Genomic DNA, 18,441 nt, shown 5'->3' with positions numbered 1-18,441 from the left:
TAAAATAAATCACATTCGTTAGATAATATTTTGTATTTTATTCATATTATTTTATCATATTGATTATATTATTTACGTAATTTTATTACATAATATTAAGTTATAAAATGTTTATGTAATAATTGGAAATTGATTTTCTTTTACAAAAATCTATTACATTTTATTTTATTTATATACACTTTACATTTGAAATCTCCTTATTATCATAAAGATTATATATAGATATAAATAAAAAAATTTCTGCATAGTAACAGTAATATACTTCAATCTTTTTACATTACATTTTATTTGTCCAACACAACCTGGTTCTCAACTGCACCTTTAATATAAACCTAAATATTATATAATATAACATAAAATCTATTTTTGGGGAGATAAAATGTAAAACATGATCAGTTTGAAGGCGTATCGAATGAGAACCGCATCCTGTAAAATGAGAAGATATCGCTATTCATTTAGACCTGTATTTGTTTTCCACATCACAGAAGAGATTTCTCCAAACAGTTTTCCAGTATACAGTAAAAGATGTGACTCAAGGAATCGGATAAATGATCACCCAATCGCTGCTGAATTCCGGATTCTGATTGGTCTGATTGGCTGATTTTCATAAACGGCTTGAGGCCCAAAATAAATGTGACGAACCGAAAATAACGTTCAAAGGATATAATAATAATAAAATCAAGCGAAAAAAAGCACCAGGAAAAACTAACTAAATTATAACTATTTATTGCAATTTGTTCAAATAAATGTAATCTGACGGCACGATTTAATCCGTGTGTGATTTCGAGCGGCAAAATTCTAGACGCTAAAGCTCTATATAAAATCAATGATGGAAATGAAGCGTTCTTTTGATCCGTTCAGTCAGTTTCGCTCTGCAGACATTAACGGCAGCTTTAAATTGTCAATGATGGGAAGTGACCATGGGATTGGAATCCACAGCTCCAGTAGATGTGAGAACTTACCCCATTTTACTGAAAATACTCAACCGTATTTCATTACACAATCCACACCCAAGTGCACAACATGGGAGCGTGTCGTTTCTTATTCTTCTCATTACGGCATATCTACAGAGGCATAATGTTTTCTGTGTGCATTTCCTTCTAAAACTCACACATACGGCGAATTCCTATCTCATCCAGGAGGCGTTAGCGAAGAGAAAAGATGGTATGCGGGCGCTTTTGGCTGGCGTGTACAGTGCAGGGGGTGGGGAGAGGGGGGGGGGGGTTTGAGCTGTGGAATCGGACGGGTTCTCGTCTCGGCTCGGTAGTGATGCATCGTGTTTGGGTTGGTCTCTGACACCGAGCTAATGCGCCGTAATGGATTGCAAATGAACTGCGCCAAGGACATCAGCGATTCATCACGGCACCCAGATGCTGCGGATTCCATCTTTGTCGGCGGGGAAAAGGAGCGAAGCCACTGGATGTGGCTGTAATCAGTATTTATGGCGGGATCTCAGGAAGGACGGAAAAAAGGAAACCCCCCCCAAAAAATGGGGAGAGTTAGAAGAGCGAGTTGCTTTAAACGCTATCAGAATATTGGCCTAACGTTAACGTTGCGGCGCTACGGCACGAATGAGATCAATTCTTTATAATTGCTCGCAGCCGCTGTAATGGCTTCACATCAATTTTACCACTGGTGGTTAGTGGGGGAGGGGGAGGTCGAGGTGCTTCGCTCTCATGCGTTAGGGGGACGTCCAGACATCGTGCATCGAGAGATGCGTATCGTCTTGTCTACGATAAAAGCGTTCGCTGTGAAGACCTCGCTATTTTCCTGAAAAACTGCTGCTGTCGCATTTTAGCTTCGTTTAAAACAGTTTTAATATCGGTGTTCAGCTTCTGTGAAATTCACCACGGAAAATGTATCGTAGTTTCCCATTAACTTCTTCGTCTTCTTTCAGCTGCTTCCATTAGGGGGCACCACAGCGGATCGTCCTTCCCATTAACCTTCTGTCATCTTTTTTCTTTCGTATTGTTCTAAAGAAGGAGCTTGTCTTTTCGAAGGCTCACGAAAGATTGCTTCGACCCCGGCAACATGTGATGGCTCAAATCTGATTGGATAGAAAATCTAATGTAAACAGAACACAATAAACTTAATGTAAAAGCTCTTGAAGTATTCACAGCACACGGGAACACCTCAAATGCTTCAACCTCGTACCGTAAATGAAATAATTCTGGTAGGTCTGCCACATGCCATTAATGGGTCAGAGCGCAACATCAATCATGGTACAGCACCGCTGGGGTTTGAACCCCTGACCATCTGATCAGTAACCCAGGCAACATCACCCAGCATTAATAAAGGTGTACGATTTATGATTACAGCAGCAGTACTTAGCTATGAGTAGCTCAGGGGTAGTGATGGCTCAGTGGTTAAGATGTTGGACTACTAATCAGAAGGTTGTGAGTTCAAATCCCTTGAGCAACCTTCAACTGCTCAATGAATGCATGAATGAGATAATTGGGGCATCTGCCAAAAGGCGTTAATGTAAATGTAAATCACAGTATCCAGGAATCGGGCGAGTTTCTTGAACTGAGCTGAGGAAAGACAGAACGGTTCACGATGAATTAGTATTAGTGTGTGATTCAAATGTGTTGGTACAGTCTGCATCTGGGAGGGAAAAAAAAAAAAACGCAGCATGCTGATGAGGACAGATGACTGGAGCGATGATGAACACCAGTGCACCAATCCAGCTCTCTTTGTCCAATCTATCCACCGCACCCACACACTTATTTAAAACGTCATCCGATGCATCTTTTCCTTTACTTTAACTAAGAGACCCAAACCTGCTTTCCATGGGTTGGAGTGGAAGATCTCCTGCTATAGAGCTCCAACACCTTCGGGATGCACCCCAGGCCTCCTTACCTCACCTACATCACTGCCTGACTTTACTAACACATTTTGTTTCTGAATGAATCCCCACAAACATCTTCCCAGAAGAGTGGAGCTTAATATAACAGTAAATGGGGACTTAATGTGGAATGGGATGTTCGAAAAGCACAATCTTTTGTCTATATAATGTTCACTCCTTGCGCTTTAGGGTGTAACCTCAATCTCGACGGAGGGGAAAGAAAATCTTTTGACCGCTCGCTTTGTGCTCCACGCAGCCTCGAGACAAAAGACCACAAGCCTAAAGTGTATGCAAATGAGCTGCTTCAGCGGCGCTGCTATTTTAAACAGCCATCATTGTTAGCAGGATCGCCGGCAGACAGGAAACAAATTAAGAGTGCAATTTATTTTCTGTGCTTTAGCAAATGAGCCGGTCTTAATGGTGCTCAAAGTAAATCAGACATATTGTGTTAATAAAGTAACGATCCAATTCAGGCTCGCGTTCATTCGAGGGCGAAAGCGTGAGGAAAACGAAGCAAAGATGTGTATGTCTGGGAAAGAGAGAGAGATAGTGAGATGATGAGAGATCGTCATGATAATAATGATAAGCAGGTCTTTCATCTGTTCTTGCAGACGGACTAAACAGGTGACATAGCTACTATGCAACACACACACACACACACACACACACACACACACACACCTGGCATTCACCAGTGATTGAGATGAGAGTTATACTTCCTCTGCTTAGTGGCTATTATATCCAATAAAGGTGTCATTCATAAACGATTCGTTCATTTTGAACGACTCTTCAATGTGACTCAGAAGAACGAGTCGTCTGAAAGACTGATTTGTTCGTTTTCTACTGGACGCGCACGAGCCAAGCGTAGCAAAATCTCCGTAGGTTATGTACAAGAAACAGAATTGTAGTTCATTCATGGGTCCTCTGGTCTGATTTGTTTATTCGTTCACGTGACTCCCATAGATGCTACACCATGCAATAGATCAGTACTGGTTTTTTTTTTGGTCCGAATCCTGGCATTATTTTTCCGATATTTATGGAAGTCACGTGACAAAAGTACTAACGTGGACAAGAAGATACGAGAGGTGAAGCTACTCATTAAGTTTATCATCATTTGTCCTAAGCTGCATCATCATTTTTTTCATTATTGGAACAATAGGCAAAGTTGTATGTAGTATGTATGTAGTATGTAGAACTAAATGACTCAAAACAGATTCGTTCATTTGGATAAACATGATTCAAAGAACCGAGTCACTAAAATGATCTGGTTTTCCCCTAACTAACATTCAACCCAGTTATGGCTGTGAAGCAAAAATGAGGATGATTCAAACAGCGTTCCTCAAGGGCTCTGTCCCAATCTGATATTAATCACTTTCTCAGAACACTACTCCGCTCACTCTTACTTGTGTGTGAAGGCGAGATGAATGTCTTTTTTTCAACCAAAAAAAAAAACCCGAATCACGAGGACAATACACAAGACGAAGCAACATCGTGGTCAAAATCGCACATAGGTGAGGAGGTCTACAATCAGAGCCGTGTGAGAATCGAGAACATGTAGACCACCCGCAAAAAATCCATGTATTATTGTATATTTTGTGTACTATGTGGAAGTTTGTGGACACCTGACCGCAAGATTGGTAAATTGCACTCCACATTTAGTTCTAATTTCCTGTTATAATAAGCTTCTGGAAAGATGTTCCACTAGATTTTGTGGAGATTATTCATCCACAAGGGTGTTAGTAAAGTCAGGTACTGATGTAGTTGAGGTGAGTAAACCTGGGGTGCAGTCAGCATGAAAAAACTTTTTTCTTCAGTTCAATAGGGGTTAAGGTCCCCACAAAAATCCAGGTTTGTGGGGACAGTTTGGTGAAGAACCCCATATGACCGAGAAATGTAGGTGTCCCAATACTTTTGCCATATTGTGTATATTTATAAGACAAATAAAAATGGTTAAAAACACTTCACTTTTTTTTGTCCAGAGACTACATTGGATTTTTGTTGCAGTTGTCGTAGCTTCGCACCCTGTTTACGTGATATCAACGGCCAAGTCACGTAATTACATGGCTGTAGACAGCGAACGTGGAGAACCAGAGACCAATAAAACAGTAACGATCGTCTGGCATTAAGAGCAAATGAATGAAATCTGTCTCCTCGCCGTGACAACCGCGCGACTGGCTGATGCAATATCGCAAAGTCATTCTCTTCTCGTGCTTTATGTTCGCCTCGCAAAGTGTTATGGCTGCGCTAAAGGCCATGAAGATGCTGTCGGTGGATATGGAGCGGGTTTTTTTTTACTCCTCACTTGCTGTTGAGTGCATTCTGGGTAAGTCAGTTATCGCCGAGCCTCTTTATAGCATGCTACACAGATGTTCTGAGCCAAGGGGTGATTTAGCATGCTAATCCGATTGTGCCTTTAGAAATCTTCCTGATTCTGACCCTGAGATTATGTGATGAGAGAAACATGTGCTGAGTAATGTGAATTAGGAAGTGGGTAGTGCTTGGCATTGGCCTGTTTTCGGCTTTCTTCTGGTGAATGGTGTATTTTTTCTGTTTGTTTATACTGTGTATAACTTTACTTCAAAATGTGAGTCGCGTACTGTAAAATTTACATTTGCAGTATTTTGGAACACGGCCTTATCCAGAGCTACACATTATTTATCTCAAATACAACAGAGCAGCTATGGGGTTAAGGGCCTTTCTCAGGGGCCCAGAAGTGGTAGCTTGGTGTGGCTGAGATTTGAACTCGCAACCATTAGATCCAAAATCGAAAACCTTAACCTCTATGGACCTCGAACAACTAATAAACCTAAACAGCTCAAAAAAACAGAATGGGACCAGTGCACAGATAATAAGCTACATCACATTAACTGTACTATATATGAAAGACCATTACTCAACTTCCATTTTGAATCTAACGTATATTAATGGACTGCAATACTCAACACCACAAGGCAGCTTTTTTACTCAGAAAGTACATATATGAGTTTTCCAGAAAATACTGGAGTATCACCGAATACTGGAATACTTACAGGATATTAAAATAAGGGACTCAATATAACTACAATGTACCATGTAAACAATTTATAACTTTACTTTATAACTTTAACTTAACTCTGTATAACTTTACTGTGTATTGCTTTATTGTGTATAACTTTGTAAATAAAAACAAACAAACAATAAAACAATGGATAACTTTATAACTTGCCATTACTTTGTATAACTTTGCTGTATTTATTTAATTTTGTATAATTGTACTGTATATCGTTACTGTGTATAACTTTACTCTGTTTAGCTTTACTGTGTTTAGTTTTACTGAGTTTAGTTTTACTGAGTTCAGCTTTACTCTGTTTAACTTTGCTGTGTTTAGCTTTACTCTGTATAACTTTACTGTAATAAGCTTTACTGTGTTTGGCTTAACTCTGTATAACTTTACACTGTATAACTTTACTCTGTATAACTTTACTGAGATTAGCTTTACTTTGTATGACTTTACTGTGTTTAGCTTTACTGTGTTTGGCTTTACTCTGTATAACTTTACTGTGTTTAGCTTTACTCTGTATATCTTTACTGTGTTTAGCTTTACTCTGTATAACTTTACTGTGTTTAGATTTACTGTGTTTAGATTTACTCTGTATAACTTTACTGTGTTTAGCTTTACTCTGTATAACTTTACTGTGTTTAGATTTACTGTGTTTAGATTTACTCTGTATAACTTTACTGTGTTTAGCTTTACTGTGTTTAGATTTACTCTGTATAACTTTACTGTGTTTAGATTTACTGTGTTTAGATTTACTCTGTATAACTTTACTGTGTTTAGCTTTACTGTGTTTAGATTTACTCTGTATAACTTTACTGTGTTTAGCTTTACTCTGTATAACTTTACTGTGTTTAGATTTACTGTGTTTAGATTTACTCTGTATAACTTTACTGTGTTTAGCTTTACTGTGTTTAGATTTACTCTGTATAACTTTACTGTGTTTAGCTTTACTCTGTATAACTTTACTGTGTTTAGATTTACTGTGTTTAGATTTACTCTGTATAACTTTACTGTGTTTAGCTTTACTCTGTATAACTTTACTGTGTTTAGATTTACTCTGTATAACTTTACTGTGTTTAGCTTTACTGTGTTTAGATTTACTCTGTATAACTTTACTGTGTTTAGATTTACTCTGTATAACTTTACTGTGTTAAGCTTTACTGTGTTTAGCTTTACTCTGTATATCTTTACTGTGATTAGCTTTACTCTGTATAACTTTACTGTGTTTAGCTTTACTGTGTTTAGATTTACTCTGTATAACTTTATTGTGTTTAGCTTTACTCTGTATAACTTTACTGTGTTAAGCTTTACTGTGTTTAGCTTTACTGTGTTTAGATTTACTCTGTATAACTTTACTGTGTTTAGCTTTACTCTGTATAACTTTACTGTGTTAAGCTTTACTGTGTTTAGCTTTACTGTGTTTGGCTTTACTTTGTATATCTTTACTGTGTTTAGCTTTACTGTGATTAGCTTTACTCTGTATAACTTTACTGTGTTTAGCTTTACTGTGTTTAGCTTTACTTTGTATAACTTTACTGTGTTTAGCTTTACTGTGTTTAGCTTTATTTTGTATAACTTTACGGAGTTTAGGTTTACTCTGTATATCTTTACTGCGTTTAGCCTTACTCTGCATAGCTTTACTGTGTTTAGCTTTACTCTGTATATCTTTACTACGTTTAGCCTTACTCTGTATAGCTTTACTGTGTTTGGCTTTACTCTGTATATCTTTACTGCGTTTAGCCTTACTCTGTATAGCTTTACTGTGTTTAGCTTTACTCTGTATATCTACTGCGTTTAGCAGTTCACCATTATTCATCTGCAATACACACAAACACACACACACACACACACACACACACACACACACACACACACACACACACACACACACACACACACACAGATATCCATGCACTTATACTTTAAAGCAGCTCTTCGATGAAGGTTTGAGCTGTTGGATGCATTTAACAAACCACTATTTGTTACTGTTGCACAGTGAAAATTCTTCAGTTTCTCGACGTGTGCGCTTGCTATCCTGCAACTACAAAGGTGTGTGAGTTTAAACCTATTGGGTGGGAAACAATGCACAATTAGTCAGAGATTAGCATTTTTACACCTCGGCTCACAGCTACGTGCTGCAACCGCCGACAAACGGATGCACACGGCACTGAAAATCTGTTCGATTGTGAACACTGTGGTGCGAGAGACAGAGAGAGAGAGAAAGAGAGAGAGAGAGAGAAAGAGAAAGAGAGAGAGAGAGAGAGAGAGAGAGAGAGAGTATGCTTTGTTTGGCTGGAAACGTTCGTGGAGAAATAGGGGAGAAACTTGTTAAAAAGAGAAACGAAAATGAGGTACATAAGTGAACCGCTTTCTCAGCTTTAGCCGCACATCTCCATTGTGAGAATAATGAAGATTAATAAAGCAGATTAGCCGCAAAAGCTACACCTGCATCCGCACTGGAAACCACACATCTATCATGCCAATTTGGGTGAGTATGAATGTGTGTGTATCCTCACTTGTACACAGAAATATAATAATCGTATGTTACAGTCATTTCGGTAAAACGCGTGACCAGTGGTGGACAGTAAGGAAGTTAATGTAACGTTAATCTACTTGAGTTGATTTTTTGTGTATTTGTACTTTACTGAAGTATTTCCATTTGGGAAGACTTTTACTGTAACTTCACTACATTTCAAAGTCAAATATTTATTATTTAAAAATATTTTACTTTTTACCCGACTAAATTTTGCGAAACCATGCGTTCCTTTTTATTTACGAGGATAAAAACGTAACTGTTTAAACACGCAGAGATCCACCAATCAGGTTCGAGCTCCGTTTTAAACTGGTTTTGATTGGCGCTTGGTGCATCTACTGATCGCCAACATACAGTTCAGCGTCAGTTGAACATCAAGCAGAACATTTAGAGAGGAATGATTGATGAAGGAATTCCAGACTCGAAATCACCACCACACACGTGACCTCATTTACACGATTTTATTGGAGAAGTTAAAAAGAAGGTTTTGGGCTCAAGGTCATTGTAATAGAAATCAATCAGTGTTTGAGTCATTAATATCATTTTATTAATAGATCAGTGTGCTGAGAGTCACATTCGAGTCTTTTCACATAAACTAAGGTGATTAAGTGAAGAGTCTTGTGATAAAAATGATAACAGGAACAATATAGTCATAATAAATTATAGTACTTTGGATATTTAAGTACATTTGAAGGCCAATACGTTTGTACTTTTACTCAAGTGAACATTTAAAGGGACACTTTTACTTTTACTTGAGTCACATTTCACTGAGTGGATCTGCTTTTACTCAACTACATGGTTTGTGTACTTCGTCCACCACTGCACGACCTCCTGCCTCCAGCCTTATGTGGTTCCTCCCGAAATTGTTCCCACACAGTTTTATTACACAATTAAACAGATTGTTACATTAAATGTATTCCTTCCCTTTAACTAGGAGATCTGAACTGTTCCAGCATGACAATGCCCCAGTGCACCGACGTTGAAATTCTGCACTACAAGAGTTGGAGATCTGCATTACATAAGTTACCTACTGTAGAGCTCCAAACCCTATTGGGATGAATTTTTCATGCTGACTGCACCCCAGGCCTCCTCATCTCACCTACACCAGTACCTGACTGAACGATTTCTAAAACCCTTGTCTCTGAATGAGCACGAATCTCCATGAAATCTAGTGGAACATCTTCCTAGAACAAACAGGGACTGTAAATATAAAATAAATAGCAAAGGCTTATAGTAGGTTGCAGTTAAATGTTGAAATATTGTGTTGAAAACGTTTATGCAAATAATTCCTGATGTATACGTGCATCTCATGTTTAATCGAGGAGAAAATGATCACCGAGCGTTCTTAGAGGAAAAATTGCAGAACTCAAAAAGTGTGCAAAACTAAAGCAATAAAAAAATAGTTTATTCTGAAAGCGTTCTCCATATTTTAATCTACTGCGAGATTGTATTATTTTGTTAAGGTCAGGAATTTCTTTTAGCAAGAGGAAGGACTTCTGACATGGTTTCTAATGAGTGTTAGTCAGCTGCAGCTAGCTTTGATGGCAACATCTAACTACCCGGGTGATCATATGGCAACTGCATCACAAAAATAACCGATAGATCTCCACCAATCACCAATCTCAAAATCAAGAAGGATTGTTAATATATTTCAGCGTAACCCTTTAACCCTTTCCACTCCCTCTGTATCACGGCTGGCCCTGTGCTCTGACCCCAGCTTTCCTGCAGAATTCTGGGAAAAAAAAGAAAAGACCTTTTCTTCATTTCTATAACTTTTTCCTTTTTTTCTGAGCCGGAAATCGTTCATATGAAATGACGGCACGTGTCGTAACATTTTACGTATAAAATATCGCCTTAGTGTTGTGAGAAACAACTGCAGTAACGATCGAACGTTCATTGTGCCTCATTCACTTGAGAGGTTTATCACACACACACACACACACACACACACACACACAGATCCAGGAGCCGATGGGATGTAAATATTTGAAGCGCTGGTCTTTACACCTCGGCCCTGTCTCTCTCTGGTTGGGTTTGAGATCGCTCCAGGGGAAGATTACGCTAACACACGGGCTGTAAATCTGCTCCACCTCCAGCGGCTCACCGTCTGATCCGAGCTCAGTGATTTACAACCAGGAAGCACAGAGGAACTCGCGCATGACCGATGACCAGCGGGAGAGTCGTATTAAAGCACGAGTGATACGGCAAGAAAACCCCAACAAACACCGCCAAACTTTCTAACACTTTACCAGATCTTTTACTATAATTTAGTTTTTTTTCGATGTAAAAATAATAAACTTTCGCGACCTCATTATATGCACACACGCACAATAGGGTCAAAGGGTTTGGACTGTTCCAGTCATATGTGGTTCCTTCCTAGAACTTTGAAGCACACAATTGTATCAAATGCTCTTTCTCTTCACTCGAACTAGGAGACCAGAACCTGTTCCAGCATGACGATGCCCCTGTGCACAAAGCAGGCTCCTTGAAGGTCTGCTTAACATGGGTTGGAGTGGAAGATCTAAAATGAGCTCGGATCATCAGCCCTATTGAATTTTATCAGGCCTTCTCACCTCACCTACATCAGTATCTGCCTTCACTAACACATATCCTTGTGGAACATCTTCCCAAAAGAAGACAATCTTATGGTCAGGTGTCCCACAAACATTTGACCAACTGTTGTAGCATTAAGCACAATAACTGAGAGACGCATTTCCTCAACAAGGCGAATGTTAGCAGCAGGACATCGTACTTCAAGGAAACGTCGATAACTCAGCAAGTCCTAATGACAGAACCAAATGAGTTTATTTTTTTCGAAACGTTGGTATTTGATAGGTTTGTGTCGTGAACACTCCAGTCATTAAACAGTTGTCCCCTTGAACATCTCGTTCTTTAGGACTGCACCTGACAGATGGACTGCAGAAAAACGTGAGCAGATGTTGAGGATACGCTTACAGATGTGACCAAAGTCAACATCTGCACTACATCTCAACAACGCTGATGCAAAAAAAAATATATTTAAAAATAAATAAATAAATAAATAAATAAATAAGGGGGAGTGGTGGCTCCAGCGGTTAAGGCGCTGGGTTGCCGATCGGAAGGTCTGGGGTTCAAGCCCCGGTATCGCCAAGCTGCCACTCTTGGGCCCTTGAGCAAGGCCCTTAACCCTCTATGCTCCGGGGGTCCCTTACGAGGGAAGTATCAAGGTCCGTGATGTCAGAGTGACGTGGGGCCGCCTTCCCGTGGGCTCAACACCTGCAGGAGGGACCGTAAGGGACGGTGCTGTGAGGATTGGGCAGCAGTCGAAGGCGGGGGCCTGCTTAGACTGCTGCCCCCGCGACCCGGATTACGGATAAGCGGGAGAAAATGAATGAATGAATAAATAAATATATATATATATATATATATATATATATATATATATATATATATATATATATATATATATATATATATATATATATATAAATAATGCACAGTATAGAAGCTTAACTACGTAAAACAAACCGAAAATATTTTATTCACAGGGATAAAGTTGACATTCGAGTGTGACAAATGTTTATGTGTCTATATTCATTATACACAATGTGACCTAGAAGATACACGTGTCCCATTTAGTCCCAATTTGCTGATATAATATGCTCCACTCTTCTGTGAAGATGTTGTGAATATGTTCCACTAGATTTTGTGGAACAAGGGTGTTAGTGAAGTCAGGTAGTGATGTAGGTGAGAAGGCCTGGGGTGCAGTCAACAAGAAAAATATATCTCAAAGGTCTTTAATAGGGTTTATAGCATAACAGCAGAGGAGATCTTCCACTCCAGCACATGAAGAGCAGATCTTCATGGAGCTGGATTTGTGCTCAGCGACACTGTCATACTGGAACATAGTGTGGTAACAGTTTCAGAAAGAACCACATATGACTGGAAAAGTCAGGGTTCCCAACCTTTTGTTTTTAATACAGTGTACCGTAATTTCCGGACTCATATATAAGCCGCACCCACTGAATTTGACAAATATTTTTTCATTTTGAACATAAATAAGCTGCACCTGTCTATAAGCCGCAGGTGTCTACATTGAAACTAATAAACTTTACACAAGTTTTAACGGAAGACAGGGTCTGTTACACGGTGTAACGGGTGAAATATGTTGTGACTCCTTTAAGAGTAGAGCAGCATTTTGGGAATAGCCTGGCGCCGCATTTTTTCCGGTATTACTGTGTGTGTGCAAGACCGAGGAATATGTCCTTATTATTTTCTGATGCTCATGTCTAAATTTCTTTGACTAACCCATAACGCTGTTGCCAAGAAAAATAAAAAAGCACCAGTTTTGGAAACCTGTCTGTGCTTATATGAATTCTGTTGTAACTGGAGTTAGCGAGCTCTCCCTTCACCCAGACTCAACGTGCTACAACGGCTTGTATCTAAACAGTAGCCGACCAAGAAAGTCATTGTTCACTGTCTTCCTCCTTCCTTTCACAACTATTTCTCTCGGGAGTTTATCTTTTGGCATCGTCGTTTCGTTTAAAAATCACCACCGGTGGAATTTTTTTCTCCCGAAGCCGTGCAGCTCAGAACACAGGTGAGGTGCGTTTTTCGTTTCCGTTCGGAAATTTCATTGGTCTAATCAGTTTTTTGGCTTAAAGTTTGTAAAACCGGGAAAAACCCAGGTTAAATCCATAAATTAGCCGCTTGGTTGTTTAAGCCGCGGGGTTCAAAACGTGGGAAAAAAGTAGCGGCTCATAGTCCGAAAAATACGGTAATTCTTTTCCTACGATTCTCTATAATTTAAAGATGCTAATATTATTTCATTACTAAAATTAGATGCTATAAGACTACATTCGGCAGCTCTGGTGTTGAGAGTAGATCACCACCTGACTGCGTGTCTGCTCCGTCTTCTCGGTGTACACGGCGCACACTCTTGTCCTAAATGCTGTGCTCTAAAAAAAAAAAAGAAAAGGGAACAAAAAAGCGATAGCGAGTTTGAAAGTTTCACGGCTGCTGGAGAACCAATCTGACATGCGCTCTCACTCTCGCGCGAGGACGAGGACAAACGCAAATCCGTTTTTTTACATCTTACTCGAATTCACCAAAATGTTTCCAGAGCGAGAAGTTTGTGATAAGTTTGATAGAAACACCTGCTCATTGATGCGGTTCAATCGCTAGGAAACTCGAATCAACGCTCGCATCAAACATCCGAATTAGAGATACTATACATTTTAGATACACATGAAGCAGCTACTCGTGCGATACGATACCATTAACCCCCTATTAAAATGCAGTGCAATACGATTTCCATCATGGTACAGATATCAGACATCAATTTACTTTAGTGTCTTCCAACATCTAACGCATGGCCCTTTCACAAACAGGCCTTTTTTCATTTCCTGTTGTGTCTCCAGAAGGATGCAGCTCTACCTCTGCCATGTTAATCTGTATTCTATGCGATACAGTTGTGATACGTCATATTCACGTAGCAGCGGCGGTGCTGTGAGAACGTGTTGGAGAAACGGTTTCGCGAGGAGAAATCGATCCTGATAGAAAAAAAACTCACAAATGATTACTTTCTTAATAAAAAAACTAAAACGCATTTACTAACGATTCTATATAAATACGTTTTAAACAATATGGCATGGTTCTGTGGTTGGAGATCTCTGGGTTAGCATGTATTTGATTGGTGATGATCAGTCAAACTCTTTCCACCCAGGAACAGAAATGATGTGGCAATGATGTTAACGGTTGCCACAACGAGATCGTCCACCTTCATATCGCCGTGTCCTTCTTTCAAACCAAGCACCTGCATGACTTTCCTCACCACATCCATAAACCTCCTCCTTGGCCCTCCTCTTTTCCTCCTGCCTGGTGTATCCATTCTAAGCATTCTTCTACCGCTTCATATACCCATGTCTCTTCTCTGCACTTGACTGAACGTTGTCTCTAATACACTCATGAACATCAGTTTGATGGATCAAACCACCCTGAAATGTGACATGCAATACAGAAGCAGAAGATCAAAACCATGTGAAGAGAGCGGAGCTCCTTACCCTCCAAGCAGCACGTCCTCCACAGGCCCGAGTGGGTCATGACTTCCTCGTTCTTTTTACTGGTCTCGTTCTCGTTGGTGGTCTTGATCTTGCAGACGCCGCGCGAGTACAGCCAGTAGTCGGTGCCCACGGCGATGGTCATGAGGCTGAACGCGGCGAACGCGCCCACTGTGCTCAGCAGCATCTGCACGCCGCGGTCAAACGTGCCCATGCTGCTGCATTGCACGACGGGGGGACCCCCTTTCCTCTTCACGTACAGGAAATAAATATTGGAGAACGGAGGGGAGCGGACCGATTGGAAAAACCGGGACAGGTTGGAGCGGAAGGAGGGGGAAGGAGGCGGACGCACCGGGAACCTTATGGTTGCGTTTGGACGATTACTGATTAGGAAGGAAAATTTGGGACAAGCCTCTTCGGCTGGCGCCTGGTGCTGTGCTCCTTTAATGCAACAGGACCAGCGAGAGAAGCAGCAGATTCTGCAACCTGAATTCTAACACGATACACGTGTACTTTTCGCTCGCAGGACCTTGAGGACGATCCTGCACGTGACGAACACGACCGACTAACGCGGCGGTACGTGTGCGGCTTTCTGAGCTCGTGTCATTCTCGCCGCTCCGGGATGGAACGTCGGCGTGAGATGGGGGTGGAGGAGAAACGCTTCTAATCACCGAGGGATGCTTTGCTCTCTTTCTCTCTCTCTCTCTCTTTCTTTCTTTCTATCTCTCTCTATTCATATATATGCAATGTATCATACGTGTGGAGCTTCCAGAGCAGCAGACATGAACCTAATACATCTTTTACACATCTTCACACACACACACACACACACACACACACACCAACAAATTGCTCCTTTAATAACGAAGCACCCTGTATTTAAAAAAAAAAAAAAGGAGAAAAGGATAAAAAGCAGGAAGGATGTAATGAAAAAAAGAGCAAAAGATTTAAAGAAAAGAAATCAAACGCACAAAGGGAAAAGGGGAATCGATCCGGTCCAATCGAACGATCGATCAATCAACCAATTAATCAATCAATCAACAGACAGATGGAAAGGGTGGGAGATGAAATGAAATAAAATCAAAGGAAGACCCGTCTGATGTCCTCTTTCTTTTCTTTCTAAAATTTCGATCCCCAGTTTCCATAGGTGGCTCCTAGCGTTCCGAAAATGTCCTCCGAAAGCAAGAACGGCATCCGCGTGCGGCATCGCGCGACATGGACGGGGGGGAGAGAGGGAGGGAAAGAGAGAGAGAGATGGATAGAGAGATAGATATATAGATATTTGGAAAAAGAGAGAGAGAGAGAGAGAGAGAGAGAGAGAGAGAGAGAGAGAGAGAGAGAGATGCACTGTGGGTGGATGGATGGAAGGATGGATGGATGTGATTGATGGAAGGATGTAAAGAGAGATGGACAGATATTAGGTTCGGTGCAGCTCGTCTCTTCCTCCCCTCCTGACCGGCAGCCTGACCCGGTACGGTACCGGTCTTACCGACAATTTTTTCCCTCTCTCGCGGTCACGTCCAAATCCGCGACGCCCGGTGATGGACGGACACGAGGCGACCGGCTCGCACGACTCCTCTGCGCCATGTACCGAGGAGGAAAAAAAAGAAAGGAACGGGGAGGAGGAGTAGAAGGAGAAGGAGGAGGAGGAAGAGGAGGAAGAAGAACAGGAAGGTGGAGGCCGGAGGAAAGAAAAAAAAGAGTCCAGTGATGGAAAAACAAGAAGTCGACGTGTTGCGGAGCGCAGAGGAACCGGAGCGCAGAGGAACCGGAGCGCAGAGGAGGCGTGAACGGAACCGGAGAGCCGGCCCCTCCCCCTACCCCTCCCCCTACCCCTCCCATACAGCGTGCTCATCCACTTGGCGCGTGCCTTATAATAAATTAATTAACAATTTGTGAGTAATAAAAACCAAAACGAGTCATTTATTAAACATTGCACAGGATCATATATTTTTATTCATCCAAACACACAAAAAAAAAAACCCCTGAACAGCCTTTTTCAGACCGCATGATTATCTCGAGTGGGCGGAGTTTTATACATATTACAGATTTTTGTAATGTCATTTCAGCGTTTATTTTAAGAAACATATATATATATATATATATATATATATATATATATATATATATATATATATATATATATATATATATATATATATATATGTGTGTGTGTGTGTGTGTGTGGAAATAATACGCCAATTGTACCTTCCATATATTTATTAATTAAATGATGAGTTTATATATAATTAATTGGGTGAATATGTTAATTGGGGGCGGGGCCAGGTCTAAATAGCCCATTTCCAAGGGCCTTTAATATGATTGGTCTAATTTGGTCTAATACTGTGTTGTGTGAATCAATCAATCAATCAATCAATCAATCTATCTATCTATCTATCTATCTATCTATCTATCTATCTATCTATCTATCTATCTATCTATCTATCTATCTATCTATCTATCTATCTATCTATCTATCTATCTATCTATCTTGTCTGTCTGTCTGTCTGTCTGTGTCTTCGTTCCTTCCTTTTTTATCTTCTTTTTTTGTTATTTCTTTATTTCTTTAATTCTTTCTTTTCTCTTTTTCTTTGTCTTCGTTAATAATTTATTTTAGTACATATTATCTATAATTCTATAATAGCCGGGTTCATATATATATATATATATATATATATATATATATATATATATATATATATATATATATATATATATATATATATATATATATATATATATGCTCTAAATGTACCTTAAATTAATACTTTTTTTAAGTGTTTAATACTGTAATCAACATGTTCATGGACAAATATTGATGCTTCATGCAAATGTATCTGTTGTAATTTGATCAGTGTAAAGCTGCTTTGTTTATTGTTAAAAGCGCAAAACAAATCAAAAAATGTATTGAATTGAATTGAACTGTAGAATAAAGAGCACCAAGACAAAATATTCTTGTAAAAGTTTTAAAGTTTTAAGGTAATCGTGGTGTTTTTAATCACGCAAATCATCAGCAAACGGAACCTTTGCTATGTTTCCACACGGACGGTTTTAATTGCCGGATGTGTGCACCATGGCAGATTTTGGTGCTTGATTTCAAACTTGGTGCATCAGTAAAACAAATGTTCAGTGTTTAAAAACGGTTTTCTTTATTTTTTATATCTGAGTATAGAATAACATCGTGAATAAATGTGTGAAAAAACACCAGGAAAAACCAGGAAGTGTTTAGCGGTTAACACTAGTGCTGTGGATTCTTTAGCACACAGACACACACACACACACACACACACACACACACACACACACACACACACACACACACACACACACACACACACAGACACACACACACACACACTGTATCTGTATTACCCAAATGGGGTCAAACTAGTGTAAACTATTTAATATAATTTTTCCATTTATTTAATTTTATTGAATCAATGAAATATTTTGCTAAATAAATTTATTACTCAATTTAAACAATATAATAAAAAAAAAAACGTGTATTGCATTCATTTAATTTATAGATTTTTTTATATTATAAAATATTATTTTACATACTATTAAACCAAGCAGGCATTTTTTAAAATATGTTTAAAAATGTAAACTGTTTAAATGTTGATGTTGATAATAAATTGTATTATTTAAAAACGACAAGCAATTTTCTTTCCCGCATTTCTTCCTTCTAATTGTACCGAAATTCAACTGAACCCTGACTTCAAAACCGAGGTACATACCAAACCGTACACCCCTAACATACATATATATATATTTACACATTATTGGCTACACAAGATTTTATATAGTTAATTTCTTTATTGAATTTAAAATTGTATATTTTTTTATCATTTCTTTATCTACGGATTTGTTATTGTTTTAAGTATAAATTGGTTCTTTTTTAGATTTTGGTATGTGCTCCATTTTAAGTGCCCAATTAGCGTTATACAGTATTATGTTCCACTCTTCTGGAAAGATGTTCCACTAGATT

The 18,441-nt window shown here is 39.3% G+C and overlaps 1 protein-coding gene across 1 annotated transcript in view; it reads right to left on the bottom strand.

Moving 5' to 3' along the window:
• LOC310740366 (voltage-dependent calcium channel gamma-2 subunit-like) overlaps positions 1-16,288 on the bottom strand; it is a 54,692-nt gene extending 38,404 nt beyond the window's left edge. Inside the window, exon 1 of the mRNA XM_083567060.1 lies at positions 14,457-16,288. Within this exon, the coding sequence (XP_083423186.1) occupies positions 14,457-14,667 (211 nt within the window). The 5' untranslated portion in view covers positions 14,668-16,288. The remainder of the gene's footprint in view (positions 1-14,456) is intronic.
• Positions 16,289-18,441: the final 2,153 nt, after the last annotated feature.

Source organism: Silurus aristotelis (assembly GCF_946808225.1).
Source record: "Silurus aristotelis genome assembly, chromosome: 17".
Lineage (NCBI taxonomy): Eukaryota > Metazoa > Chordata > Actinopteri > Siluriformes > Siluridae > Silurus > Silurus aristotelis.
Note: the sequence above shows the minus strand (reverse complement) of the source record. Positions and strands in the feature narration are given on the sequence as shown.